This window comes from Limulus polyphemus, unplaced genomic scaffold (assembly GCF_000517525.1).
Source record: "Limulus polyphemus unplaced genomic scaffold, Limulus_polyphemus-2.1.2 Scaffold691, whole genome shotgun sequence".
NCBI lineage: Eukaryota > Metazoa > Arthropoda > Merostomata > Xiphosura > Limulidae > Limulus > Limulus polyphemus.
The window spans coordinates 56,472-68,700 of NW_013666301.1; the positions used below are offsets into that span (position 1 = coordinate 56,472).

Consider the following 12,229-nt stretch of genomic DNA (forward strand, 5'->3'; position numbering starts at 1 on the left):
TAAAATAAACCAAATTATTGCCGCGGGTCATAGGTTGCCGACCACTGGTCTACACCATAGGTGTATTATATATGAGACCTTCTCCTTTATGAATACATGTTCAGATATTTTTGACATGGAAGGGTATTACTGTATGATCTTGTATAGCTTACATTTGTACATATATTAAGAAGTTGTGAGTTTGAATAAATTTTGGTTTGTTGACTAAGTGTATAGTCAGGAAAAAAAAATTCTTAAAAAGAAGCTATCATCAAATGATTTTTATTATGTTAAGGATATCAAAAATAAGATCAGGTTATTTTATAGTATTGTTTTTGTCCTGTAATGTATACATAGAATGAATAACATTATTGTGACATTTGTAAGTTTCATTTCATATTGACTCTACCATTAAAAATGGGATTTAATAATGATGGAACATAACCACACTTGTACTCTTCTACTTAATATTTCTATAAAATACTAATGGTTTAGTTTTTCTGCACGTGAGAATCTCTAAATTTAAGATTATTAACCCATTCACTGTGGCTGGGATGAATAATTCCCAGTGCACCCACCACCTTACACTGCGACTGGGACATTGTCGACACTGTTTACGCCTTTCTCTGCTGAGTCGAGGCTGATCATCTTGATTATCACCACTAGATGGAGAGCTAGCTTCATCTTGTCTCATTGCCTCTTCATCATCATCATCTTCATCACCACTTGACTCACTTTCACTATTTGAGTCAAGTGCATCAAACATATTTACATAGTAATTAGGGTTACTACTCGCCACTCTAGTGATGCAGGCATGGTTGGCATGCAGTTGTTGTACATTCTGCTTCAGCATCTTGTTGATTACTGAAGGGCTGAGTGAAAAACATTGAGGGAAATAATGTATCAACATCAGGTGAGATGCCAATAAATACTTTCCAACTCTTTTACTCCCATACATCCTGTGCAGCAATTTTGAATGAAAAAGGGGAAACATTTGTCCCAGTTGGAGCGTGAGGAGGTGGGAGCTCTGGGAAATATACGTCCCAGCTGCAGTGGAAGGGTTGATTTCAAATTTGTCATGTTTTTGTAAATTGTGTAGTCCATTTTTTTTTCTTCTCAGCATTATTTCAATCACACAGACATATGTATACATCTGGTAGCTGCACCTTGTTATTTATCAGTTGGATGTTTGCCTGTTTTCGTGTACTTTTTTAACTTTTTGAACAATATTTCAAGTCTTCAGATTAGAAAAGTTGTTATATATTTTCCATACAAGTATGATACATTTTCAAGGAAATGTTTATATCTTATAGTAATTTACATGTAAATAACTAATTTGGTAAAATTCTTTTAAAAATCATTATCCAAATAATGAATTCCAGATTTATTTTTTAAACTTGTACTCTTCTACTTTACAGAAGGCATTTAGAAGTTCCTTCCATTCCATCAACTAGCTATGGGAACAATGAAAGCTTGGATTTATGTCCTAAGCGTAAATTCTCATTACCAAAAAATATTTCAAATCATTTACATTATCCAGAACTTGAAAATGGAAAAAGGTGGGATAAGGTAAAGCAGATTTTTATTCACGTTAATTGTATAAGTAAAACAAGTAATTATGTCCTTGAAATACATAAGATTTACTCTTATTAAGTTTAATCTATAATATCCAATAGTACTAATTTGTAACTTATTCCAAAGTCGAATTTTATTTTTATCCAGTTATTGAACTTAGTCATTAATTATAAACTTTTTCATACTTATTATTTCTTTTTACCACCACAGTTGTGCTTGGTTATTCATTTTTATCTATGAATTCCAAAGTTAAAGTTACTACTTCATAGGTTATACCTTCTACAAGTACATTTACATAGGCTTCAGGTGGGGGGGACTTGGAGCTGAACTAATCAACATCATGTACTCACATGTGTAGTGCGATTCGGAACCTTCATTCTACCGCCATTTGGATGTTGGTTCCCAGCAGTTGAGGTTTGGATTTGTTTATAAATCAAGCCTATTAACTTGATTTTTTTTCTTTACCCAATCAAATTAGCAGTAAAATTTGTTGCTTATTTGCTTTTTATAAATAAGCTAAAAGTTTTTTATTTATACATTTTCTGTTTTTAAGGGAAAGATATATTGGATATACTTCTGATGTTGTCTTAGAATACATGCTTGGGAATTTCTGTAAACATTGATATTAACCACTTGATTTATAATTCATAGCTATCCAAACAAGTGTGGGACCATTTTGTTAATAACAAACAGTCTGAGGAAAAATACAGAATTAAAATGGATCTTAAAGATAATTTTATGAATTTACTACAACACAAGTTGCCAAGTGAGTATTATTAGTGGGATTTTTGTGATTATGTACTAAGAATAAGAATGACCCTTGTTTCAGTTCTATAGATGTGTGATATATAAATACTTAAGTGCCACCATTTTAAAAATGTATCAGTGTTTGGAGTATATAAATGTTTTCTAGAATTATGCCTAATAAACACATTTGTTTATCTGGCAAAAGGTTTTATTGCAAGTAGCCATATTTATTCTCCAGTGTTTTGCATTGAGACAAATGTTTGGTTTTGGTCAAAGTTAGAGCATAAGCATAAAACACGTATATGTAGGGTAATTTAATTATTCATATACATATATGTCATATACTTACTTATCTCTGTACATATAATAGGTTATTAGTCTATCTTTATGCAGATCATAATGATTAAAATACATTTTTCAATCTGAATTTTACAGCTTTATTCTACCCATTGTACTTATTCATAGCTATGCTAATGTTGTGTTTTATTCTTGTTTGTTGTTGTTTTGAATGCAGTGGCAACTTATCAGGCAAGACACTATAGAATTTCAGTGTACATATTTCTAACCTAACCACTTAAACCAAACGTAATTTTTTTATTATTGATTATGTTTTAATTATAGTTATCTGTGACAGTATACTAAAACATTAATTAATTGCTAAAAAAGCTTGAATTATGACTTAATATGTAAGGACTAATTAGGAAGTGAATAACAAGCTCTGTAGAGACAAGTTGGATTTAGCATAAGTTGATTGCAGTTGATTGAAATTATAGCCTTGTGTAGCATGTGCCTCACCTGTCAAAAAGGCCACCAGCTACCAAGTCTGAATGATCTGGGCAACAACTATTAATTTATGCAGATGACTCATTTAGTTATTCAGATTTTCACAACCATATTCTTCTCAGTTAAGTTATTCATGACTGTATGCTGATGTTTTGTTTTTTTCTTTTTAAGATTTAGATTTTGAATCATTTGTTGTTGGATCATCTGTGAGTGGACTGGGCAGTAACAAAAGTGACATGGATGTGTGTTTAGTGCTTCCAGATGAGGAGGTAGAATAATTTCATTATTAAATAGAATTAATGTAAATACAGTTTTTAAAATAAAATGCAAGTTTTTAATATTAACATGAATGCTTTTATAATTAGTAATAAATGAACTGCATTACTCTGTTAATTTTTATTATGAATGATGATGTGTGAGAATAGAAGTTGTTTTTTTTATGTTTAACTGTGAACTTAATGTAAGAATATCTGTTATTAAGATAATTCAGAAAACCTTTTACATGCTCATCAACTTTAAAGGTAATAAATTTATCATCTACATATATTTCTTTAATATATTGATTTAATTAAAAAAGAACATTTGTTAAGCCAACACTTTTCTTGTTTATGCTGTTTTTCAGGCTTAAGGATTGAATACCTATATTTAAAACTTCAAATCTGTTATATGAGTATATATGCCCTAAATGTACTTTAGGTTATATTGGGGCTACCACCAGGCACTTACAAGTTTGTAGGGCTGTGTCAAGAATTCATTTGCTAGCCAGGAATTTAAAGATAGTTCTAAACATTCAGAGGCTCATCAGACAGCATTCATGCAGTTTATTTTGATTTTCTCTCGTAAACAGAAACTGTTTAACAGTAATCACACATTAAATGTCACTTGCATGGAAAATTTGATCTTTTTGATTTGTATAATACCCATTACTAAAACAAAAGTTTTTAACAAAAACACACACACATTAATAAAACACTAGATGCCAAATCATTTCATGCATTGTAGCAGATTTTTCTGCAACTTTTTCTGCAACTTCACACATTTCTGTTAATTTTGTAGGTAATGATATTCCCAAATGCAGTTGCCATCCTAACAGTTCTGTGGTTCCATTCATGTTAAACACATGTATTTTGCTTATAAATTCATGTTCCTTTTTTGTTGTTGGGGAGGTTATGTGTACTGTACATATGCTAAGCTAAGGTGATAAATATTAATAAGTTAGGAATCATGGCTGGGAATTTCCATTCATTTACACCATGTATATTTGTTTAATTATAATGATTAACTTATAAGGACTTTGAATGTTTCCAGAAACCAATCTCAGCAGACGAGCCAATTAGAACACAAATCAAAAACAGGAGTGTATTCTGGTTACCAGTTATTTTTTTTGTTAACAGATGTATTTTTACTGCTTGTTGTCAGAATGCTGGGAGTGTTTACATGTGATGGGTTGTCCAAACTGATGCTACTGTTGTTCTTCCAAACATGTAAGCATGGTCTGCTGGTGCAAAGGTTAACTGTTAAATGTTTTGAGTACATGAACTGAATGGTAATATAAATATTGACAATGAGCCTTGCACTAATCGAGGTTGTTGAGAGGAAAGTTACAAATGGAATTGGGCTTGGTTTTAAAAATGTCATTATTGATATCAATAAAATATTGTGAAAGGTACATATGTCTAATAATGCATAGTGTATTACTAATATTGATGATGCATCAAGTTTGAAAGGCCTGGGCCTATCGGATGCATCTAATTCTAAAGTTAACCCTAATGTCAGTGACTTAGGCCTTATTAGGTCTATTTATCCCCATATTCATCAAGACATTGAGAAACATTAATTTATGCCAGGAAGGCCTAAGCTTTAAAAGCAACAAAAAAAAAACAGTTGCAGTCACTTTACTCTGTATAGTTCTTTCCAAACTTTTGTAAATTGTTAAAATGAAGTTCTGTATTTATTTTCTAATCAAACTTGTAGTATTACTCTGTTCTCTTTTGCTGTGTTTTTTTAATTATGTTTATTAGATGAGTTTAGTCACTCAATAATTTTATGGTAAAAAGACTATGATTGTTAACCTACTTAGAATGGTGACTGTTAAGTAAAGATTTGTTTTGCTTAAGTCAGCTGCAGTTTCTTTAACTAACCACAATAGGGTGTTTTTCAATGCAAACTTACTGTATGTAGCTATATGTGTATTGCATACATGTGCATAAACAATATATTTTTAAACTATATGTGAATGTTTTATTTCTTTGTATGGTAAGATAGAAGGGTTGTCATTCAAGTAAAAAATAGTAGTTATGGTGACATCGTTGATAAATTATGCAAATTAGCACAATAAAAGGTTCAAATCTTTACTTGGTTATATGTTCTAAACCTTTGAAAGTCAAAATCTACCTTTTATTACACAGCCCTACAAGTTTGCATACAAGAACATCCAAATCAACATAATTTTTAAGCTGTAATAACCAGGTACTGAGTTATTGCAATGAACCTATAAACAGTAGACAACTTAAAATTCTGAAAGTGTAAATAATGAATAGAAACTGTACATAAATGAAGCCTTTTGATTAACAGATTTCAATTGAGCTAAATGAACAGAGTAGTGAAGCTCATTTATTACTAATGTTTCTGAAGTTAGATATTGAACAAGTTAATTTTCTGAAAGTACAACATAACAGTTGCATTCAACTTGTAAAAATCTAACACAAGTAACTGAAATTCTCAACTTTTTAAATACATTACCCCTAATCATGGATGATTCAGTTTTGGTTAACAACAGGTTTGCAGCTGTAGGACTACTAATGTTAACACTACCAATATATTATCGCTAGTTGTGTTAATGTATTAAATGTAACTTTATGTTTTTTCTTGCTTATGGTAGGTGTTACAAAAAAATAAGTTACTTTTTTTGAAGAACATACAATTGGGGACACAAATTTTTGGACCATATTTTTTGTTATATCAACGATGTTAAAGTTGTTTTTACTTGAAGTGAATATGTGTTTAAAAGAACACTACAGTGCAAAACTACACTTTCTACTCTAACTGACCAGTCAGTATGGGAGCTGGAGTGAAGAGTTTTTCTAAGCATAGAGGCACATGTAGTTGTTATTGGATTTTGAAAGTATATATTGGGGATAAAAATTTTGGGCCGTATTTTGTTACATCAATGATGTTAAATTTGTTTTTAATGTACTAGCTCAAAGCTAGTCAACACGAGAAAGGTATTAACTCCTACCCTATACTGAAATGCTAACAATCTATCTTTTTTTTCTTCTTTTTTAATATGATAACTAAATTATTACACTTTGCAAATATGTACATAAATATATTCATTGCAGTGACTTCTTCCGTAGTATTACAGAACTAAAAATACTAAGGTTCACTGCAAAATATATAACAAGATGTAAAATATATGGGTATGTGATAAGCCTGTATCTGTGATGTATTGAAAATGGTGTGATTTACTCAGTAGTAAAAACATAAAATATCTGGGCAGCTTATCTTGTCTACGTAAATAACAAAATCAAAGTAACCACACAACAGTCCGACATTCAGAACTCCTAACCCTTTTCTGTTGCACCTGAAAAATAGGCCACTGAGTTCTGAGTGGGAAGTCTAAAATATTTCACCCAAACACAGCTATTACATCATGTATCAATAAAATGTAGCATTATTCTAATCCCATAAAAAAATAACACGTAGATTACAAAATTTTATATGTACAAAATAAAATAATTTGACATTTGAACTTGGAAGTTAGCAATCGACTCACACATTTTTATTTTCATCATGATTATGATGGTTTAGCCTATCATTGACAAACATGCTACTAACCTTACAAAATCATCATGACTGGTGTCAGACTACAGGATATTTATACCTCATAAAAGTAATCTAAAATATCAATAATGTATTTTATTTAGTAATTTTTTTAAAAGTTTTAAAATATTAATAATGTATTTTGTTTAGTAATTTTTTAAAAGTGTTAAAATATCAATAATATATTTTATTTAGTAATTTTGTAAAGGTGTTAGTAAATTTTCATCTAAAATTTAAGAGAAATAACTGAGACATCAATGAAATGTTAATCTTGTGTGATATAGTGTTATAGTTTTGAAATGTTTACGTTGTTATTTGATGTGTGTGTTCTCAAAAGTTGTTTGAATTTGTTCTATACACTTACCAATTTTTTTAGAAAAGGCTTTAAGTCTTGGAAACAAGAAATGTATTGTAACAGAAGACTGCTTAAAGTAGTGTTTTTGTTTATAGATAACTTTGCAGACAAACATCAGTTATGAAGTTTTGGTGCATTATTGTCATAGATACACATGTATGTTGCTTATCCAAATGCCTCATGAAAATTATGCTAAGCACAAAATTCATTAATCATTCACAGAAATACATCCCATTCGTTGTGATATCTGTAATTAATGACTACACATGCTGCAAAAAACTCATTTTTGCATATGCTATCTAATCAAGGGAGTAATTCTTTTGTGTATGAGCACTTATAGATAGATTAAACCTATAATCATCAATAAACGATTAAAATATACTTGAAAGGCCCTGCCTCACCACCTTATCAAAAAAGATAATTTATTTAAAATAAAGAGATGATTAGTTGTGTTTCTCACTAACCAAATTTTTCAAAGGAAAATATAAGTATCAGTTAATGCTATTTTATGCCTATGAAAAAATAGTGTTTAACATTTTTCATGATTTGTCAGTATTTTTGTGTGTTAATATGGTTTTTCAGTGTCTTAATATAATTTTCAACCCTTTCATTGTGGGCAGGTCATGACATTTTAGTTATTTTCAAAATTTTATTAAATAACTTTACTATTACTGATGTCAATGGAACTGACATCAAAACATAGATTGTAATTCAAGTTTTAATATTAAATACGTTTAATTTATTAATTTGAAAGGAAATATAAAGAAAGAAAACTAAATATTACTTTTTGTGTGTCACATAGCACTTCCTATTGTGTTATTGCTCCATTTATAATTTATTACACCTACCACACATATACAGTGGTTAACTCAAATTGGAGATATTGACAAGTTATGACAAATAAGAACCTCCTACCTCTTTGATTTGCTGAGATATCAATATAAAAAGAACTTCCCATCCAGGACATCTGAAATTAAATTCTCTTGCATCCTTCCATTAATTTAATCCAGGATTTCCACAGTATGGATCACTTTCAAAAGTTCCTGCCATTTCAGCCAGTTATTGTAATACAAAAAAAAAAAAAAAAAGAGAGAAATTACTTTACTTGTCACAGTAAGGGCATGTATTTTAGATCACCTGATATAACTCAATTCACAAATTATTGTACAAGTTGGATTTGATTTATTTCAAGGCTGAAAATGTTTAAATTTCTGTTTTGTCAACATTTTGAAAAGGTCATGATGATGTAGATTGCTTACAGACTTAATTGGAAAATAAAATCCTGAGCCATAATTAAAATTACATTTATTTTTGTCTGATAAACTTTCATTTATTCAGTTGGATTAGCATAACATTCAAATTTTAATTAATTAAATAAGGCTGAATTGTTGAAAAAGATATTTGTATTTACTACCATTAAACATTTTTTTAACAATGTAATGCAGACTTGCTTGTAGATGAACAGCAGCACTGATATGGGTCACAAAGCACTGAACGTACTACATTAAACTGGAAAAGGTTAAAATAATACAAAAAAATGAATGCTATTACTACATTTCATATAATAAACCTTTTTGTTACTGGTATTGTTTGAAAATATAGTTTTGGCCTGGTTATTGAATAGGTTTTGTTGCATTATGTATTTATATTTTCATACTTTGGACAAATACTCCTTTTGATTTTACTCATAGGTTGAACAGACTGATACCTTGTGTATACTGATGCAAATTTTAAGAAAAATTAGAGATCACCGTAAGTATTTGCATGTGCACTTGCTTTATAAGAAGTAGAAGCTGCAAATATATGATGTTCTATGAATATGATCTGTTGCTTAATTTTTAATTTAAAAAGTAATGATGTTAAAATTGGGTGTATTTCATAACATTTTAATTTTGATCTTTCTGCTTGTGACAAAGTTTTGAAATTTGTTTTCTGTAAGTGTGATTTTCATAAAGATAACAAAGAATATATATAACTTGCTTTAAGTGTGTTGTTGGTCTCAAGTGTGATCTGTGGAGTGTCAAGGTTACTACTTGGTAAAATAAAGTTCAACAGAAATTTTTAGATGTTTAAAAATGGTAAATATGAGTCAGTTCTAATGACATGAATATTCTTTAAATTCACAAGTCCTAATTAAGGATAAAAAACTACATCTCGTACTTTTGCAAATTATGACAAGTTGTTGAGACTGGAAATTCTCCCTTCCTGGTCTGTTTGTTTATTCTAGGTACATTCACGAAACTAGTCTGGACTTCTGTAGGCTTCTAGTTATAAGAAAAAAAATTGAAATGTGTGTAATAAATATAGTCCTACAGAAATATAAATTATGTATAAGCCTGATTTAATACTCATCTCTTCCATAATGTTCTTTAATAGACACACACGTTAAGTTGGATTTCATATACTTTACCAGCTACAATTTTATTTTTGAATTTTTATTGTTCATTTGTATTAATGAAAAATTAATAACAAAGTATGACACACATGTTACATTTAAATGAGCAAAGTGCTCATTGTTGTAACAATGACTGTAAGTTGTGAAGTGAAAGAACTGCTATCATTATGTCCAGCAGAAACATGGGTAACAAAACAAAAGCCTACACATTGAACATAGTGTATCATTTTTTGTGTATAAGCAGAATTTTTTGCATTTATGTGACCTCTGCTGTACTGAAGTTTGCTGACATAATAAGGAGAACACCAAACAAGCTTATATGTTAAATGTCTTTTACATTTTGGATAATAAGTACTTTTTCTGTGTTGATAGATTTTATTAAAAAACCTCAAGTCATAAAAGCAAAAGTGCCTATACTGAAATTCACCGACAGAATAAGGTATGTCAAGTTATATCACCCTTTGAATTTAAGATCTGAGTAAGAAAATTAGGAATAAATTCCTTTTGTTTTATCTGATTTACATAGATACTATTGGTCAAATTGAAAATTATAGTAATAGATTAATTAGTTAATTCTATCTATCTACTTGTAAGCCAAAGATTCTGTAAACTGCATGTATTTAAGACTAATTAAGAAAAGTTTAAAACAAGTATCTTTTTCTTCTAACTAAAGGAAGAGATGTACTTCTTCCAATAAAGATAATGAATTTTTAATAAATTTGTATAAATCATTTATAAAAAAAAAGTTGTTGGACAGCCATTAACAAGTGGATGTCAAAAAGGGAGATATTGTAGATGAAGAATACTTTATAGCTGAGAGTAAAATATAAGTATCTTGGAGATCAACCCAGAAACTACTCAGTCTGGCACTAGAGGGGCAAAATTTAAAACTGAGATGCATATTATGTAAGCATACAGTGAAACCTTGATATCCTTTAAAAAAACAAAAAAAACTTTCAATATATTGTCAAGTCGGGTTTGTTATTAACTGTTGTGAAATTTATTAATGTCATGTAATTATTCTTTATACTATTTTCTGTTCACATTCTTCATTTTTGCATAAATTGACGTGTGCTCTCTAAATAATAATATGGATAAGGTTAAGGCACACAACTAATAAATAGATATATCTATTATAATAATACTCAGTTTTGGTCTGTCCAGAAAATGCATGCACATGTTACTATCTAAATATGCATTCCTGCGAACTTCATTTTAGTGGATGTAAATAAAAGGGCGGATGTAAATATACCTTAGTAGACATTTTCTACAACAATGTATTAAAAGCTTATCAAAATTTTAAAAAAAGTCTAATGTTAGGTCATAGAATAACACTATAATTTTATTTATTGATAGTATTAAGTATGGTAAAGATTAGCCCTAACTAAACTAAAGTAAAAAATTTACACAAATTACAATGTTAATTAATTTTTTTATCAAATATAGGTCATAGCTAATAAAGGCTTGACTAGTGTTAGGTCTGCGGCAAGTGGACTTATAGATTTCAGTGTCTGCAATTAGAAATCTTGTGTATTATTCTAGAAATCCTGTATTTAAAGAAGTACTATTGCAATAAAGATACTAATATGACTGCAAATGTTTTGCAGGCCTTTGCTAGTATATTAAATATAATGGTTTGCATCTTGGAGTATTTTTTTTATGTTTTAATTCTTTTCTTTTGTTACCTTGTGTATTAACATAAAATTGAATACAGATAAGAACTGGGAAACTAATATGATGTTTAAATGTATTTTTGTTTTTTCAACCAATCAATATTTTCAGTGGAGTTGAAGTTGACCTGAACATCAATAATACTATAGGAGTTCGTAATACTCAGCTTTTGAACTGCTATTCTAGAAGTAAGTTATCATAAACAAGAGATTCAGGACTTAAAAATCAGATTATATTATTGTTGAATCTAATTTGTTGTAAGATCCATAAACAAGACTAAAAAACAATGTATTTATTTAGACAATTTTTAATATATGATCAACATGTAAAGAACACCAGCTGTTATTAAATTAACTGGGAGTATGGTGTCTGAAGACCAATAAGAAAGAATGTTGTGGTTAACATTTTTTAACTGTGTTCTTTTAAAAAATGATTGGATGTTAAATAAAGATAGCTTTCATCTCTAGAATATGTTGACAAACCCACTAAGAGCACCTGCTCAGTAAAATAACTTTTTTTTCCAATAACATAACAAACTGAACTATAAAGTTTGTTAAATGTTAGCATACTAGAAAACAAAAAAGACAGAATATTTAGTTTTATTAATTTACACGAATTAACTTTTAAATACAGAGAGCATCAAATTAAGATTTTAATTAAAAAAAAAGGCAGAAAACCACAGTCATAAAGATATTGACTTTTCTTATTCAGACTTTTAGTGCATTTTAAATTTGTTCATAAAAATATATTAAAAACAAAAAGAGCTTTGAACTCAGAAAGAAAAGGTGTGTTATGTTACAACTTGTTTCAGCAAGGGAAACATACACTGAGTGGTTACATATAAACAGACACCTAATTTTTCGTCATTTAACTGATTTATGCTAACTAATTTGTGTTCACAG

The 12,229-nt window shown here is 29.3% G+C and overlaps 1 protein-coding gene across 1 annotated transcript in view; it reads left to right on the top strand.

Moving 5' to 3' along the window:
• Window positions 1–12,229, top strand: part of LOC106459992 (poly(A) RNA polymerase gld-2 homolog A-like) — a 42,968-nt gene that overhangs the window by 4,152 nt on the left and 26,587 nt on the right. The window contains exons 2-7 of the mRNA XM_022386585.1: window positions 1,398–1,548; window positions 2,206–2,320; window positions 3,256–3,353; window positions 8,953–9,013; window positions 10,029–10,095; window positions 11,439–11,515. Of these exons, the coding sequence (XP_022242293.1) occupies window positions 1,398–1,548; window positions 2,206–2,320; window positions 3,256–3,353; window positions 8,953–9,013; window positions 10,029–10,095; window positions 11,439–11,515 (569 nt within the window). The remainder of the gene's footprint in view (window positions 1–1,397; window positions 1,549–2,205; window positions 2,321–3,255; window positions 3,354–8,952; window positions 9,014–10,028; window positions 10,096–11,438; window positions 11,516–12,229) is intronic.